Source organism: Oncorhynchus nerka, linkage group LG12 (genome assembly GCF_034236695.1).
Source record: "Oncorhynchus nerka isolate Pitt River linkage group LG12, Oner_Uvic_2.0, whole genome shotgun sequence".
Taxonomy (NCBI): domain Eukaryota; kingdom Metazoa; phylum Chordata; class Actinopteri; order Salmoniformes; family Salmonidae; genus Oncorhynchus; species Oncorhynchus nerka.
This window is the reverse complement of record NC_088407.1, coordinates 70,979,395-70,997,532: the sequence shown is the minus strand read 5'-3', so window position 1 is coordinate 70,997,532 and position 18,138 is coordinate 70,979,395. Positions and strand designations below refer to the sequence as shown.

At 43.1% G+C, this 18,138-nt stretch overlaps 1 protein-coding gene across 3 annotated transcripts in view; it reads left to right on the top strand.

Moving 5' to 3' along the window:
- Positions 1-15,475, top strand: part of si:ch211-266o15.1 (zinc finger MYM-type protein 4) — a 30,921-nt gene extending 15,446 nt beyond the window's left edge. For 2 of the 3 annotated variants that reach the window (XM_065025777.1, XM_029675787.2), the window contains 18 exons: positions 192-339; positions 1,160-1,275; positions 1,503-1,841; positions 2,111-2,261; positions 5,406-5,566; positions 5,856-6,018; positions 6,172-6,288; positions 6,406-6,597; positions 6,928-7,073; positions 7,346-7,469; positions 7,728-7,913; positions 8,850-8,944; positions 10,363-10,519; positions 10,654-10,808; positions 13,987-14,101; positions 14,224-14,466; positions 14,648-14,771; positions 14,967-15,475. In XM_065025777.1, coding sequence (XP_064881849.1) covers positions 192-339; positions 1,160-1,275; positions 1,503-1,841; positions 2,111-2,261; positions 5,406-5,566; positions 5,856-6,018; positions 6,172-6,288; positions 6,406-6,597; positions 6,928-7,073; positions 7,346-7,469; positions 7,728-7,913; positions 8,850-8,944; positions 10,363-10,519; positions 10,654-10,808; positions 13,987-14,101; positions 14,224-14,466; positions 14,648-14,771; positions 14,967-15,189 — 2,955 coding nt within the window. In that variant the 3' untranslated portion in view covers positions 15,190-15,475. The remainder of the gene's footprint in view (positions 1-191; positions 340-1,159; positions 1,276-1,502; positions 1,842-2,110; positions 2,262-5,405; positions 5,567-5,855; positions 6,019-6,171; positions 6,289-6,405; positions 6,598-6,927; positions 7,074-7,345; positions 7,470-7,727; positions 7,914-8,849; positions 8,945-10,362; positions 10,520-10,653; positions 10,809-13,986; positions 14,102-14,223; positions 14,467-14,647; positions 14,772-14,966) is intronic. The other variant, XM_065025776.1, reaches the window with a different exon arrangement.
- Positions 15,476-18,138: the final 2,663 nt, after the last annotated feature.

Genomic DNA, 18,138 nt, shown 5'->3' with positions numbered 1-18,138 from the left:
TTTGGGAACCGCTGTTCTATCAGGTAGTCGGAGGATGGGCCTCCCCTCTGAGGCTCGTTCCTCTCAATGTTTCTCTGTGAATAAATTATTGCTATTATGCACATTTATCTCACTGAGTCCCCTTCTCATCTTGGCCATCATCAAATCTCTCCTAGTTTTATCCACTCTTTCCAATTGTTTCTGTATGACAGACAACCACCAAGGTGATGCCGTGCGGACGCTGCCGTGACCTGAGGCTCATGTCTGACATGTTGGAGAGCACCGACTCGGAGGGCAAGGTGGAACTCTTCTGCAACTCCATCTGTGTCAATAAAAGCTGGCCTCAGAACGAACTGTCAGGTAGCATTGACTTTACCATGGTATAAGCGGAAGTCTGCAAATGTATTTTATTTATCGATATTTTAGGCCTTATGTTGTCTGAAAGGTCTGAAATCTGTTTCTGACTGCTATAATTTTTTCTGGGATGTGTCGGCATTTCCATTTAGTCCAATAATTTTTAGTCAGAGAGTGGAAAAACCCTGCAATGGCTTCTGGACTAGGCTCGGTCAGCAGATTTCCCCCGCAAGCCTGGAAACAATTTAGCATTTCAACCAATATTTCACCATGAAATTGGTATTGAAATGTATTTGCAGTGGTATTAACAAGTAATTTCTCTACCATAAGCCGCCTCCAACCTTGTTTTAGAGAATTAGGCAATACGTGCAACCTGCCTCACAAGCGCAGACCACGTGTAACCACTCCAGCCCAGGACCTTCTTCACCTGTGGGATCTGGTGCGGAGGAGTATTTCTGTCTGTAATAAAGCCCTTTTGTGGGGAAAAACTCATTCTGATTGGCTGTGCCTGCACCCCTGCCCAGTCATGTGAAATTCATAGATTAGGGCCTAATGAATTTAATTCAATTGACTGATTTCCTTATATAAACTGTAACTCCGCAAAATCATTTAAATTGTTGCATGTTGCTTTAGATTTTTGTTCAGTATACATGATTGTACTGAGAATTGTATTATTATGGAGTCCGATTTTTTAAAAGATATCTACAGTTTATTACTGGACTGTTTTAAAGATGGCTTACGGTAGGCTTGATCATCTGTGACCTTGCTGACTAGTATGTAAAAAGTTTCCATTCTATAATAACCGTCCCCCTGTTGTCACACACAGGAACGGCATTCCCATGTACCTACTGCAAAGTGAAGGCTGTCTCTCAGTACCACCTGGCCATGGTGGACGGCACCATCCGCAACTTCTGCTCCTACACCTGTGTCAAGACCTTCCGGGTGCTGCTCATTGATCTATTGGTTAAATGGATTGATACATATGATCTGTGCTTTCTGTGTGTGTTTATTAAAGACTGTTCGGTCTCTGTTAGGTAGATTTTACATAATTATACATTATGCAGAACCATACATAAAAATAAGATGCCAATCAGCCTTTAGAATACGGATTTTTACAGAATACATAATATGGCTCTTTTAATGTGCTCTCCTACGATGTAATCTGATAGGAGGCCGAAGGCAGCCAGCCTCCCCCCCAGCAGGGCCAGATGAATGGCTCCTCGTCCACTGGTCCTCCAGCACCACCCCAGGGCTACTTCCGTCCTTATCCCCCGTCCTGGGTCCCCACTACTGGCCACCCATACGCTCCAGCACAGACCTCTGCTCCACCTCTACCCTATGGAGCCGCCCCAGACATGGCTAGGGCCTATGGAGCAGGGAAGCATCAACCAGGGCTGCCCATGCCTCCCCCCTCCTCCTTTACCTCCACCCCCAAGGGGCATGTGAAACTCTCCTGCCATCAGTGCCCTCAGCAGTTCCGCTGGAAACCTGAGCTCTACGAGTACAATGTAGGTACCCCCCTCTCGTTCCTGAACCTCGTTGTTCATTTCTGATGTGTCGTGGGGGTTTTTATAAATTTTTAGTTGAACCTTTATTTAACTTTAGTTTTGTGATGGGGATTTTTTTTTTTATGCTCTTGTGATGGGTGTTGTAGTTTTGTCTAATGCTCTTGTGATGGTGGTTGTAGTTGTATCTGTCTAATGCTCTTGTGATGGGGGTTGTAGTTGTATCTGTCTAATGCTCTGTGTCCTCCTGGGCTCTTGTTGTGTTCCTTCAGGGTCGCACCATGCAGTTCTGTTCCAAACCTTGCTGTGTTGAGTTTAAGAAACAGCGTAATGTCATAGTGAGGTGTGAATACTGCAAACTGGAGAAGTTGGTCAAAGAAGTCATAAAATATGACTTCATCGATCGGCCCTTCTGCAGCGAGAGTGAGTACCGAATCCCCTTTCTCTCCCTCGCTTTCACCTTGTCCTTTCCCTCGTTCAGCTAGTCCTTTCCCTCGTTCAGCTAGTCCTTTCCCTCGTTCAGCTAGTCCTTTCCCTCGTTCAGCTAGTCCTTTCCCTCGTTCAGCTAGTCCTTTCCCTCGTTCAGCTAGTCCTTTCCCTCGTTCAGCTAGTCCTTTCCCTCGTTCAGCTAGTCCTTTCCCTCTTCCACCTTGTCCTTTCCCTCGTTCAGCTAGTCCTTTCCCTCGTTCACCCTGTCCTTTCCCTCTTCCACCTTGTCCTTTCCCTCGTTCAGCTAGTCCTTTTCTCTCTTCAGTGTTTAAAGTTCTCCATCTCTGTGACAGATTTCTGTCATATTGATTCTGGAGCAGATGTTTCTTTTTTTTAATTGGGGAGGGGGGGGGGGATACTGGTTTGGACATGACATAGCCAGGCAATAATACAGATGATAAATGTATTCTCAAAATATATATACATACATACATACATACGGTGCATTTGGAAAGTATTCAGACCCCTTGACTTTTTCCACATTTTATCACATTACGGTCTTATTCTAAAATGTATTTATTTTTAATGCATTTGCAAAAATGTCTAAAAACTAGTTTTTTCTTTGTCATTATGGGGTATTTTGTGTAGAATGATATTAGAATGAAATATTTTTTCAATTTTAGAATAAGGCTGTAACGTAACAAACTGTGGACAAAGTCAAGGGGTCTGAATACTTTCCGAATGCATTGTATATTAAGCTGTGTGCACTGAACTGACATGCATGATTGTTGCTAACACTCCGATGTTCAGATGACGGGAATGAAATAATCTATAATGCACAACACCGCGGTAGAGCGGTGTGTAGCCTACTGTAGCTGCTCACGAAGTACTTCAAAGCCTCTACTTTATCACTCAGGTTAGGATGCAACCGGCCAGTGCTTCTATTTTTGCAATGTAATGATGTAGGGGAGGGAAACGTATTCTGACAAGCAGTCTGTGTACAACAATTCTTAATGCAATCACAGGAAAACACTTTTGAAAGTAGTTTTGGCAAATTTATTTTTAAAGCAGTGTTGGCCTTTGTTAAAAGAGTTGGGTCCCAGTTTTCCATTGCTAACTTTATTTCTTTACACCTTCAATTGCGCGAGTGGCATCGTTTTACGAATGAAGTTTTACCACCGGAGTTTCAAGCATGGTTTAGGAGCAGCTGCGCAACGATAATGATTGGTCGTTCGCAACAACCATCTTTTTAAATTGTTATTTTTGGAACCGAATCGTGAAAGACGTCGATTTGTCTCCCTGGTTTTCATACTGTTAGCTACTATAGCTTTTTGAGCTGCAGACATCAATTATCTGCAGATAAATTATAAAAATATTCTCTGAAGATGGTAGTTCCTCATAACATGAGCAATATAGTTAGGAGAGAGGCTCATTCTGGTCCAGATACAATTTTGTATACTTTTTTTGTTGCAGGCCATAAAATAATTTGGTCAGATAAACATTTATTTTAACTCACATTTCACGATCTGACAATGGTAGACGATGTTTTAGGCTTTATATTTGAGATTTACAGTTTTTCATGGGCAGAGAAGAAGAGGAAGAGTCCCAACTCTGTTGAAAATATCTGTCTCCAGCAGGTGGCGACGTTCCGTCACCAAGCAAGGAGTTTTTTAATGGAGTGTCAAATTTGGTCAACAACAAAAAAATATGGTTTATATGCTACGTGAGTATTATTTGATCAAATGCAAGTTTCGTAATGCGTAAGTTGTTACGAGTCTACTAATATTACGTAGGACGTGACATCCCGGCAACTTCGAGAAAAACACTTTTGCGGAGTTGGCTATGCATATTCATGATGTGAGGCTAGTAGCGTAGCATATTTTTAATTTTTTTTTATTAACAACACATCAATACATAAAGCACATGAGGGGGAACACAAGCATACATAGATTACAAACAATGGACAATCGAGCTAGGGGGTACAATATCACATTACAATTACACAGGGACCTTAAGGGACATACATATACTTACCATTCTAACAGCTTTTTTGTTAGTAAAGCATTTAACCGTCTTAAAATACAGTTCAACTTCTTTTTCTAGGGTACGAAAATGTGGTTTTCTGTTTGTAAAAGTAGCGTAGCATCTCTCTCCATGGAATACAGGCGATTGACGTCAACAATCCACATTGAATATTCAAAAATGATTACAACAATGAGATGTATCCACCAATACAATGACTCCCATTGTTAAGGGACAGAGATTCAGTACATGTATCTATCTTGTCAGTAATAATCTTTGTTTTAGTTCAATTTCCAATTATTATTGAATGAAGAGCCGTTTGTGAGCCAAATAATCCGTTATTTTAGGTGAATGTAGCCAAATGATCCGGCAGACTCGGAATGACCATCACTACACAACAGCTCAAAGGGAACAATGCTATCTTAAAAGGGAAATGACATACTTTGTAATACATTTGAGTGAATAATAATTAGTAAATATTTATAGATATTTTTATAAAAGAAGAAGAAGAACTAACAACAATCAGGATGTTGTGTCCAATTAGGCTAAATGCAGAACGGCTGAAGCATGGGGTTTGTCTATGTACATTTTATAGCCACTATGCTGCTTCAGTAGGGCTCCAGATGATAATGCATATTGCTAATAGCACATCTGATAATATAGACCATGCATAGGCTATATGCATGGTCCAATATGTTAAAATCATTTTTACCAATATGTTTTTGGGTTCATTTATGGAGGTGGAAATTATATTTTATGATGTCAACATTTTTATTTTCATTCATTTTGGAATTGAAGGTCCTTTTATGTATATCAAAATTGTCCCCAGGAGGACCCCACACCCCCTAAGCAAGGGGACTGGAGTTGGTCAGACTCACATTTTAATGCATGGACAAAATGATCCTCTTTCCCTAAAATCATGATGATCATGATTTTCTTACATGAAAGGGGAGGTTAACGTGGCCCCAGACCATCCATTCTGATATCGACTTAAGTTTCAGTCATTGGATTTATTTATTTTCAACCCGTCTTTCACGTAGTCCTTTTCTCTCATCACGTACACCAACTATCCTCATCATATGTATCTCTTTGTGTGTGTCTGTGTGACTGTAACAGGCTGTAATCTGCTCTTCAAGCACGACATGAAGGGGCCATGGCGGATGTGTGCCTACTGTGCCAACATCAGCCCCAATATGATCCACAACCACTTTGGTGGCAAGATGCAGGAGTTCTGCAGTGAGGCGTGCATGTCAAATTACACTGTTCTTTTCTATGAGGTCAGAGCTAAAATCATCTTTATGCATGTTGACCTCTGGGTTGTATGTAGCAATCATCTTAGAGTAGGAGTGCTGATTTAGGATCAGTTTTACATGGACAGCAGGGACCTGATCCTAGATTAGCACTCCTACTCTTGAGACGTTTTCTAAATTCAGGCCCTGGTCTCACTCTCTTGATTTGATTACCTCACAACCACTTCCTGGTTTGATAACTGGGAGCTGTCTATTTAGTCCACAAATGGTTGAAGTCCTTTGAATTGCTGACCTGTTTGTTGTCATTCCCTCCCAGATGGCTAAGTGTGAGTGCTGCAGACGTCAAGGGAAGATGAAAGAGCAACTGAAGTGTTTTGGGGCTGTGAAGCTGTTCTGTACCTTGGAGTGTGTCATTCAGTACTGCTATCAGACCTTCCAACAGCACCCTTGGACTAGCAATGGCACCACTGCTACACAGGGTACTACTCAATTATTTACTCAATTAAATTCCTCTTGAAAACGACTACCTTGTTGTCTGACGTATTGCTACATTTCCTTTTTAATGACGGATTTAGGCATACTACTCAACATGTCTCTCATCCTTGCCCTTCTTTCTCTTTCTCCCGCTAAAGGTCCATCCCAAACTCCATTCCCCTTCTCCAAGCCAGCTCCTGTCATTGCTGATGTTGTATCGTTGGCCACCTCTCCTGCTGACCAGCCCCATACTACGGCTGCCACTGCCTTGACTGGTAGCTAGCAAACTCATCTAGAACACTGTGGAACACCAAGCATGGTTAAGACATTGTGAAGACAAGGTCTAGTAATATAAGCTTTGGAGGTAAGACTGTTTTTCGTTTTGCTTGCAGGAGCTCTTCCGACGTCTAACTCTCATGGCAAGAGCCTGGGCGATGCGAGCACCCAGACGGAAGCCATGAGGATCTCAGCCCGCCGGAGGATCATGAAAAACAAGGCCATCATCTGTAAACCCCTCATGCTGGACCAGCAGACCAGCTGCCAGATTCAGACGCAGACCACAGAGAAATCCATGACATTAACGGGTACAAAAAACACCACGCAATTCTAATCATTTGCAACTTTTTTTAAACATACATATATATATATATATATATATATATATATATATATATACACAACCAGGTAGTCGTGTGTATATAGTATATATATATATATACTTTTATTTTTCACAACAAACCAGCCCTGTCCATGAAGTTCTAATAATGTGTTCATTATATTTCTTTGGCCTCGCCCTGCCGCTGAATTTGTAAATCATACCTTGCACTACATGTACATAGTGGGTTTAAAGGTTTAGTATTGACATCTGTTCATCATCCTCTCTCTCGTTGTTGTTGATGTTATTGTTGTTTTAGGATTCGCAGAGACTGGGTTTACGTACACAGAGAACGGGGAGAAAGTGCGGGTGATTGTGATGCCTGTTCCTGTGCCAGTCTTCATCCCAGTGCCTATGAGCTTGTACAGCCAGTACACTCCTGTGCCCATGGGTATCCCTGTGCCTGTACGTCTGCTCTGTGTCCTCTCCTCATGCCCACATCCACTTTCTCTTTATATGCCTCAGAGTAGATACTTTATTTTCCATTTTTCAACGGGAATTACCGGGAAGTACCCATCCCTGATGTCCTTAACACTCACAGGCCCCCACAAACACCCTCATGTCTTGGATTGATATACTTCTGAGAACCCCACCATGTTTCATGGTGCATTCTTTTAACGGTCTGTTAACTTGGCTGGTTGAACCATATTGTTCTGTTCTTTGTGCCCCCTGTCCAGGTGCCAGTGCCCATGGTAATACCTCCCTCGTTAAGCCGTTCAGAGCTCAAGGACAGAAAATACAATGTTCCATCTCAGACCGTGGCCGAGGAGGAGGAGAAAGACAAACCTGTCTCCCATGGAGGTGAAGAGAATAGTTTTTACTCTGAACTATGTATTGTGTATGAGAACGTTACTTTATCTTTATTGTTGCTTGGCACCCCAGCTTGAACAGGTCTCTCTTGCAAAATACATGTTACCTCCATAATGAGATGAACCTGTATTAATAGATAGGCATTGTGTTTGAAAAGCAACTTTTTAAATGAAAATCTCTCTGTGGTGGAGGCTCTTACTGATTGCTCACATAACATGTTGTCTGTCTGTCTGTGGTGTTTATCCACAGATCAAGGCAGCGCCTACAGTGGGGACCTGGAGTCGGAGGCCGTGTCCACCCCCCACAGCTGGGGTGGAGAGGACGAGTCCACCTCCACATCCAACCCCCAGAGAGGGGCAGAGAAGCCTTCAGAGCACCCCAGCACAGCTCCTTCCTCCCCTCAACTTTTGGACCTGGAGGCTGACTACCCCCCTGGTGAGAAAGTCAACATGCATTTATGTTCCCATACATTATTTATACAGTTAAGTCAGTTAATTAAGAACCAATTCTTATTTGCAATGATGAACTTGCAAATTCCCACATATCACATCTGTGTCATCTGTATAAGTATCATTATAAACTGGGTGGTTTGAGCCCTGAATACTGATTGGCTGACAGCCAATATCAGACCGTATACCAAGGGTTTGAAAGAACAACTCTCTTTTAATGTTCTAATTACATTGGTAAGCAGTTTATAATAGCAATAAGGCTTTGTTTGGAAGTCTCCAAACAAATACACATGCGCTTACTTTACTGTTATTCTGGCTGCACTGTTCGACGTGACTGTAAATTATCCGTATTTGGCTAGCAAGCAAGCAAGGGATAACCGGACCGATAGAACGAACAACCAGCCAGGTTGGGTAGCAACCCTAGATGTGTGTCGGGGCTATATCTCGGGGAAGGATGAACTAGTGTGACTAAATTAATCTAAAATAACGTTTTAAATTAAAATATGTCAGTTATTATTTGAGCATGTTGGTAACCTGCATGAACGTGATAATGCACTCGAAGCCAGTGTTTGGAGGATATATTTGCACGGTTTGCTGGCCCTCGACTTCGTTTCGGGCCTAACAACACCCGTACCATTAACTTAAGGGGGCTGAATAATTTTGCACGCCCAATTTTTCAGTTTTTGATTTGTTAAAAAAAGTTTGAAATATCCAATAAATGTCGTTCCACTTCATGATTGTGTCCCACTTGTTGTTGATTCTTCACAAAAAAATACAGTTTTATATCTTTATGTTTGAAGCCTGAAATGTGGCAAAAGGTCGCAAAGTTCAAGGGGGCCGAATACTTTCGCAAGGCACTGTATCCTCCAAATATCGGCTTCTCGGGCATTATCACTTAAATGTGTATTCCATGCTGTTTCAGATTCGTTTGATCCTGCTGCAGTGAAGGGGCAGAGACTGACTGTAAAGATTAGAAGACGAAAGAGACCCAGAGACGTCTTCCCTCCCAGTAAACTGGTATGTCAATGATATAGGATACGTCCCAAATGGAACCCTATTTCCTTTTTATAGTGCACTAGTTTTTGACTAACAGTAATGTTCTATAAAGGGAATAGGGTGTCATTTGAGTGCAACATAGTCTACTGGTCACATGGGCTAGGTGATAGTTTTATTTATCCGTTATTTTACCAGGTAAGTTGACTGAGAACACATTCTCATTTACAGCAACGACCTGGGGAATAGTTACATGGGAGAGGAGGGGGATGAATCAGCCAATTAGTTGACCGTGATGGTTTGAGGGCCAGATTAGGCTAGTTGAAAACAAGTTCTCATTAACAACTGCGACCTGGCCAAGATGAAGCATAGCAGTGTGACAGACAACAACACAGAGTTACACATGGAGTAAACAATAAACAAGTCAATAACACAGTAGGAAAAAAAGAGTATAAATACATTGTGTGCAAAAGGCATAAGGAGGTAGGCAAATAATTACAATTTAGCAGATTAACACTGGAGTGAAATGATCAGATGGTCATGTGCAGGTAGAGATACTGGTGTGCAAAAGAGCAGAAAAGTACATAAATAAAAACAGTATGGGGATGAGGTAGGTAAATTGGGTGGGCTATTTACCGATGGACTATGTACAGCTGCAGCGATCGGTTAGCTGCTCAGATAGCAGATGTTTAAAGTTGGTGAGGGAGATAAAAGTCTCCAACTTCAGCGATTTTTGCCATTCGTTCCAGTCACAGGCAGCAGACAACTGGAAGGAAAGGCGGCCAAATGAGGTGTTGGCTTTAGGGATGATCAGTGAGATACACCTGCTACGGGTGGGTGTTGCCATCGTGATCAGTGAACTGAGATAAGGCAGAGCTTTACCTAGCATAATTTAGCCAGGACACCGGGGTTAACGTCCCTACTGTTACGATAAGTGCCATGACCTCAGAGAGTCAGGACACCCATTTAACGTCCCATCCGAAAGACGGCACCCTACACAGGGCAGTGTCACTGCACTGGGGCATTGGGATATTTTTTAGACCAGAGGGAAGAGTGCCTCCTACTGGCCCTTCAACACAAATTCCAGCAGCATCTGGTCTCCCATCCAGGAACTGACCAGGACCAACCCTGCTTAGCTTCAGAAGCAAGCCAGCAGTGGTATGCAGGGTGGTATGCTGCTGGCAAAAGTAATATAGTAATAGAACACTTGTAATAAAGTAGTCATACAGTATAGTAATATAATGGTAACAGAACTAGTTAGTTAGGTAATATGGCCCCTGTCATATCAGCGCCATTATTACTTTTGACTGCAATAGGGTTGTATTATTAGATAATTAAACCAAAGATGTTATACAGTAAAAGTAAGTGGTTTCTACTCCTACTACGTTTTTGGTCCAACTGTTTTTCCCTTTCCCTTTCTGTGGGCGCTTTCTGTATTGCAGAGTTGTAAGCGAAGTGGGACTATTGACATGGTGGAGCACACTGTTTCACTCCCTCCTGCCAGATCAAAACTCCATCACAAGTACGGGGTGAAAGCCTGGAAGAATTGGGTCCTGCAGAGGAACAAACAGATTGACTGTGAATTTTCCAAAGATGCCTGTGAGTCCAACCTAACTGCACAGACCATTTTTAGATCTTTGCTTATCATGTAAATTTGTCCATCTTTCTCCCTATGGCAGCTAAATCCATGGTTCCCTGATCTGGTTTTCTGTGTCCATGTGTCACTCTTACAGCAGCTAAATCTATGGTTGTGAAGGAGAACGTGTTGCAGTGTAACTCCTCTGAGCTTAGTTACGGCCTCTGTCATTTCATCAGTGAGGTCCGTCGCCCCAACGGCCAGGCCTACCCTGCTGACAGCATCTTCTACCTTTGTCTGGGCATACAGCAGGTATTGAGCCTCCACGTTACTCCCTAGTATTTTATTTTTATTCAATACTTTATCCAAGATACTTCCAGTTAATCCTTATACCTTATTCCGTACTATGTTATCTGCTACTGTACCACCTTTTCTGTCTGTCAGTGGCCATACTGGTTATAGTGATGTGATGGCAGCTAATATGACAAATTGACAATTTTTCTTAATGTTTAAACAGCAATTTTTGTTCTCTTTGATTTTGCTTGAAAACAATAAGAAAAATGTATATAATTCCATGTGAATTCACAATGTAGCTGCACTGCTGCCAGCAATGTTTTTTTGTTTCACTGTGAGTCCTTTTCAGATGGTTAAGCATTGCACCTGTACTCTGTGGGTCCCGACAGATCATTGTGGCGCGGTCGGTCAGACAGACGACTTTAGGATAAAAATATTTTTTTGTCCCGCCGATTATTTGGAAACGCTCGTATATACTAGCCTACCTATTGTATTGAAAGCACATCTTTGTCGCATTAATCAAACACTCAGAATTTGCTGCTTCATCTTCAGTAGCCTACCTCCCCTCTTCTACTTGGGCGTGTCAGATCAAGTGTGCCTATTGTACAGTGCATTCGGAAATTATTCAGACCCCTTGACTTTTCCCACATTTTGTTACAATACAACCTTATTCTAAAATTGATTAAATAGTTTATTTTTTTCGTCATCAATCTACACACAATACCCCATATTGCAAAAAACTGTTTTTAGAAAAAATGACAGACCCTTTACTCAGCACTTTGTTGAAGCAAATTTGGCACAATTACAGCTTCTAGTCTTCTTGGGTATGACGCTACAAGCTTGGCACACCTGGATTTGGGGAGTTTCTCCCATTCTTCTCTGCAAATCCTCTCCAACTCAGTCAGCTTGGATCGGAAGCGTTGCTGCACAGCTTTTTTCATGTCTCTCCGGAGATGTTAGATCGGGTTCAAGTCGGGGCTCTGGCTGGGCCCCTCAAGAACATTCATAGACTTGTCGCAAAGCCACTCCTACGTTGTCTTGGCTGTGTGCTTAGGGTCAATTTCCTGTTGGAAGGTGAACCTTCGCCCCAGTCTGAGGTCCTGAGCGCTCTGGAGCAGGTTTTCATCAAGGATCTCTCTGTACTTTGCTCCGTTTATCTTTCCCTCAATCCTAACTAGTCCCCCAGCCCCTGCCGCTGAAAAACATCCCCACAGCATGATGCTGTCACCATCATGCTTCACCGTAGGGATGGTGCCAGGTTTCCTCCAGACATGATGCTTGGCAGTTATTGGTTTCATCAGACCAGAGAATCTTGTTTCTCATGGTTTGAGAGTCCTTTAGGTGCCCTTTGGCAAACTCCAAGCGGGCTGTTGTGCCTTTTTACTGAGGAGTGGTTTCCGTCTGGCCACTCTACCATAAAGACCCGATTTGGTGGAGTGCTGCAGAGATGGTTGAGGAAGCTTCTCCCATCTCCATAGACGAACTCTGGAGCTCTGTCAGAATGACCATCAGGTTCTTGGTCATTTCCCTGACCAAGGCCCTTCTCCCCTTATTGCTCAGTTTGGCCGGGCGTCCAGCTCTAGGTAGATTCATGATGGTTCCAAACGTCTTCCATTTAAGAAGGATGGAGGCCACTGTGTTCTTGTGGACCTTCAATGCTGCAGAAATGTTTTGATACCTTTCCCCAGTTCTGTGCCTCCACACAATCCTGTCTTGGAGCTGTCTTGCTAAATATAATTAGGCTATAGTTTACTTCATTGCCTAGAAATAAATATTGATCTCCCAACCAAAATCATCCCACTCCTAATAGGTAGGCAGAAAAAAAATGTCTAAATAGAAAGTGCATGTCTCTAACTTGGCTCTCTTCAAGCTAGCTTATTGGCTGATTTAGCCCAGTAATGCGATAGCTTAATAGAATATATTTCTTAGGTTATTTTTGTGCATTTTGATATTGCCTATAGGGCGCAAAATTGTCTGGAACCATGGCTGGTAGGTGAGCTGTGTCACATACTCGTAAAATAGCTGTTAAGTCAGACCGGTTCTTGATGTAGAGCGTTGTAGTCGGGACCGAACCAGCAGATGAGGTATGAAATGCTGCGGGGGTGGGATGAAGAAATCAGTCCCACGCAAACCTCTTACCTGCACTGCCCTTACTGGGGCTCAATTCCACTTCGCAAACATTTGCATTTCCTTCTCATTTAACTTCTCAAAGTATTGCCATACAGGTATTTGCTGCTGTCGCTTGCCTTTCTCTCCCATTTTTCCAACTGTTAATGAGGATGGCGGAGAGTCGACTCCAAAATAATTGATTTCTCGACTCCAATTTCTGAGTGTCAAGATTCAATATTTTTGGAACGGAGGAGACTGATTAGTTGCCATACTTCCGACAACACAAACACTTGCATCTTCCATAGCGATCTATCAACGGACGGAGGGGGGGCAGGGGCACAGTATAGGCAGTTCGGCCTCTAGGCAGGCAGGCAGAACCGTGCACTAGGCCTATATAGAGGCCGTGCACGAGGCCTATAAATGGGGCTCCTGTGTGGCGCAGCGGTCTAAGGCACTGCATCTCAGTGCAAGAGGCGTCACTAAAGTACCTGGTTCGAATCCAGGCTGTATCACATCCGGCTGTGATTGGGAGTCCCATAGGGCGGCGCACAATTGGCCCACCGTCGTCCGGATTTGGCCGGAGCAGGCCATCATTGTAAATAAGAATTTGTTCTTAACTGACTTGCCTAGTTAAATAAGTAAATAAAAATATATTGGCAATCAAAAGCTGTATATCGCAATTTCTTGCGTTGCAATGTCTCAACTTCAGTAAAGCAGGAATAGGCTAGGATATTGAGATGAGCGAGATGCAACACTTTGCACAGGTTGTTGGTAGCTAGGGCACCAAAACAGCGGAGAAGTTGAGCCTCGTGCTTCAAAGCTTTTAGTTGTTGAGAAAATTGACCCACTATGCAGTTTACTTTCTGCGTCTACATAACAAAACACCATTTTTCGGTTATGAATTTTTCTTAACATTAAGGATCCAAGTTTTAAATGTTCACACCCCTACTAGTAACATCAGTATTATCTGCACTTTTGCTATAGTAACTACTGCCCCAGGGACATCTATTGTATTTGCCCCTCTGCCAACTATAATATACAGTACCTAATGCCTCTCTCCCTCACCATCTCTCATTTGTCTCAACAGTATCTATTTGAGAATGGAAGGCTAGAGAATATCTTCACTGATATGCTCTATCATAAGTTCAGCATGGAGATTACTATGATGCTACATTACTGGAGTCCTACCCTGCTGCCCAGCGGTAAGAATGTTTCTAGCCTTCTTCTCTTCTACGCCTGTCCTATCCCTTTAATATCGCTGGACCATTTGAAACGCATACACAATGATGACACATTCCTCTGTCCCTCCACTGTTTCTCTTTAGGCTACCTGCATTCCCGTGTGGAGGAGGAGTACCTGTGGGACTGTAAACAGCTGGGATCCTACTCCCCCATCGTGCTGCTCAACACCTTGCTCTTCTTTGGCACCAAGCTGTTCCAGTTCAAGACCATGGGCCAACACAGACGTCTGTCCTTCACCAACTTCACCCGCTGTACCAGGGTCACCAAGAACGGCAAGAGCTCCTTCCTGAGGTTTAGGCCTGGTCAGGATGTGTCAGACACCCCCGGTGAGTTGAGTTCCAACCTCAATGGTGTTCAAGGCTATCACATTCTATTTTATTCTACTTTCTTTATCCCATTAGGCGCAATTAAGAAAGGCATTGCCATATCACAAGCAATAACATCCTCCACGAGTTCCATAATGCGTTGTGGGTTGTGAGTTGTTTTCTCTTTTGTTTGCATATCCAGATCTGCTAGCTTTGCCTGCCAAGAGAAGGTTGGATGAAGAGGAAGGTGACATGGAGATGCCTGAGAATACTGAGAACCCACTACGCTGCCCTGTCAGACTCTACGAGTTCTACCTCTCCAAATGGTGAGATTACATAGTACATCTTTATTTCTGTTATATTCCACTCTAATTTTACTGGAGCTATATGACTTCTTTGTGATATTGACAATGTTTTAATGTCTCAATGTTTTGCAGTCTGAAAAACAAAAATTTAGAATATTTCTGGAATTGCTGCCTTTCGATAATTCTATAATCCTCTTCCTTTGTCTCTACCTGCAGCTCAGAGTCGGTGAAGAATAGACCACACCTGTTCTACTTGCAGCCCGAGCTCTCCTGTCACTCAAATAGCCTGCTGTGGTATTCTGCCCAGCAACTAGAAGGCCCTGCGCTAGAAAGCATGCTCACACGCATCCTGGCAGTACGGGAGGTCCACCTGGATGAGCTTCCGCTGCATAATCACTATACTGAAGCCTCCACAGATGATGACGATGACCATTTGTAGTGGGAATAACCTACTCATGGAATGGCACACTATTCCCCATATAGTGCAGTGCAGTACGTTACAACAGGGCCCATAGGGCTCTGGTCAAAAGTAGTGCACTATATAGGGGTTAGGGTGCCATTTCGGACACGGCCATGGACATGCCGCAAACATGCACAATCATGTAAAGACAATAAGATACTGTCTGACACTTCATTTAGTTTTCCATTACATCTTTGTTCTTAGATTCTAGTTTTAAATGATGAATTGAATTATGGCTCACAAAACATTAAAACTATTCATGTTACATTCGTTTCTGTTTGTTTTTCTAGTTTGTTATAATATAGCTGAAAATGTTGTTACTTTCTACCAATCTGCCTTATTTTGAGGGCCCACACAACTTATTCCATAGTCTTGACCATCCAAACTACTAAGTAAACCGAGGTGATCACATAATGTTGTACATAGTTTTGTTGTTTTAGTTTTTTGTATGAATCCCTCTGTTGTGGACTTGAATAAGCAACATTTTGCAAAGGACATTTCTGTCTGCTCTGCTGTCTGTTGTCTGAAGTGATTAAAAGAACTTGACTGAGAATACAACTCATAAACCAAATGGAAATGTTCCTTCACTGTGAAAGTGATCATCAGTTAGATTTGTGAATAATGTTATGGTAAATTACCTGTATGAAAATCTGAGTGGAGTTGAAGAGTCGTTCTCATCTGCTTGACTGCATGATTTACTAATTGATGGTTCAAAGGTGGGGTGATGTATCGTGCTTTAGCAGTGCAGAGTATTGTTATTGTACAGCACATGTGTTGTTGGACAAAATAGAAGAGAGAAGCCACGTTCTCCTTGCATGTGCGAAAGGGCATGAGTGGGAGGGGAGAGGGCACTGTACTGAGAGAAGTGGTACTGGGGGATTGAGTGTGCTGAGCGAAGAAGCGTTAGTGTGGGAGAGAGAGGAGGCAGGTAAAAGAAACTGCAGGCTTTATCCTCATGTATCTCTCAGCCAAGCCAAACACATTGAAAGTGGTTATATAACAGAACATGCTTTGTTTGCTATACCCATTTCTGATTCGTTTCGAATGATGTCATTTCAAGGATATCATTCTGCCAATGTCACATGCATCACCTGTGTGAGCCGGAGATGATGAAGCTGACTGTCTTTCTTTTCACCACGTCTTTAGAGCCGTCTGATTTCCCCTGCTGATTCATGTCTGGGGAGGACATCAAAGCCCACAGAGGTCATACCTAAATGGAGTGAAAAGAGGACGGAGAGAAAGAAAAAAAGAGAAAAAGTTTGTCTTTAATAGAAACCTCTGAAGCAGCCTTAGAAACATGGGGGAGGGGAATCTGTGAGGGCGAGAGATGGAGAGCGGGTGAGAGAGAAGAGGGGGGTGGCTTGCGTTGGTGTTCAAATAAGAGACCATTTCTCAAATAATCAGTGCCTCTGAGCAGATGGATGATTTACATGGTTTCTTAAACCTTAAGTTTCTTCATCTCAGAAATGATGTATTCTGGAGCGCAAGCAAAGAGATGGATTAATCAGCTGTCATGGCAATGACAAGCTTTTGACTAATTTATTGATGGGGACAGTTGAAATTGATGACAGCAGAGACTAGTATGAGGAGAAGGTGATGCGGAGATAGACAAAGGGAAATACTTTGGAGGTTCTGAATGAACCAACACAGAGAGAACAGTGAGTTATCCAGCATCATGTTGAAGTCGTGTGTTATTTTTTTGAAGCTGCAACTCTATTCAACACCTTTGAATCTGTTTTTGTGTTGTTGGCTGCAGTTCTGTCAGAGCAAGCGAGCAAAATTGTTCTTGAATATGCCTCTATGACAAAAATAATTTCTCCAAGCTCCTGTACTGGTATTATTGAGCGGAGAGAGAGAGAGGCAGTTTTAATAGATTTTACAGATGGCACTCAATCTGAATATTATTTGTAATTGACTATTGCATGATGAAAAGGAATGAGCTGACATGCATCATACTCATTTTTAAGTTGTCTCACTGCACTTCTTTTATATCTAGTATATTTCAATTTCCATCACTTTTTAGACTACTCTTTTTGGAACATTTACTGACAGTAATTTTTGCTGGTGGTGGATAGAACACCATGGGGAAGCCTCTTAGTCGACCGGGTTGCTTCAGGCAGTGTCCCTGCTGCCTGGAGAAGAGTGTGGACGGGGATGGCTACAATGAGGACGGTTACATCCCCCAGCGCTCCATCTACGACACCATGTGTATCAATGAACAGATTGACCATGGCTCTGCTCAGAGCACCATAACCTCCAGGGGAGGCCAGGACAACAACTTCTCCAGCAACGGCAACCTAGGGGTTGGTGCCTGCGGGGACATGATCACGTTTGAGGCACGATCTACAACTCCCATACCTTCCATGGGTAGGAGGCTAGACGAAAGGGTGATATTTGACCAGCTGAAGCTGGTTGAAGCTGGCCAGAGCAGCCGTTCTCCAAGGGGGTTTGGGGGGAGGTCGGTGTCCCCCAGTGTCTCCTTGATTTCAGCCCCTGGGGGAAATTCCTCCTCCAGTGGCAAGAGACATCAACACCAGCATGACAGCGGCAAGAGAGGGGACAACGGCCAGCGCTCCTGGAAAGTCCTAACACCCCCTAAACATCTTGAGCATCTAGAACTCTCATCTGGAGATGTAATGGAGAAGAATTTCTTAAATCCTTTCTACTCACAACACAACATGACCTCCCCTCTAATCTCACCCTTCTCTGGGTCACCCCTTTCCTCTGGCTGTCACACCCCTGTGTTCTGCTCCCCAGCCAAGCCCCTTCCGTTTCAGTATCAGAGCTTAGTCTTTGAAGAATCACCCCCCTCTCAGCCTCGTCACCCCCCTCCCAAACCCCCTCTCGCCCAGCTCTCTGTCACGGCCCTCCAATGTGTTCAAGAGGATCTCAGAAGGATAGGAGGAAGAGAAACAGAAAGAAAGAATG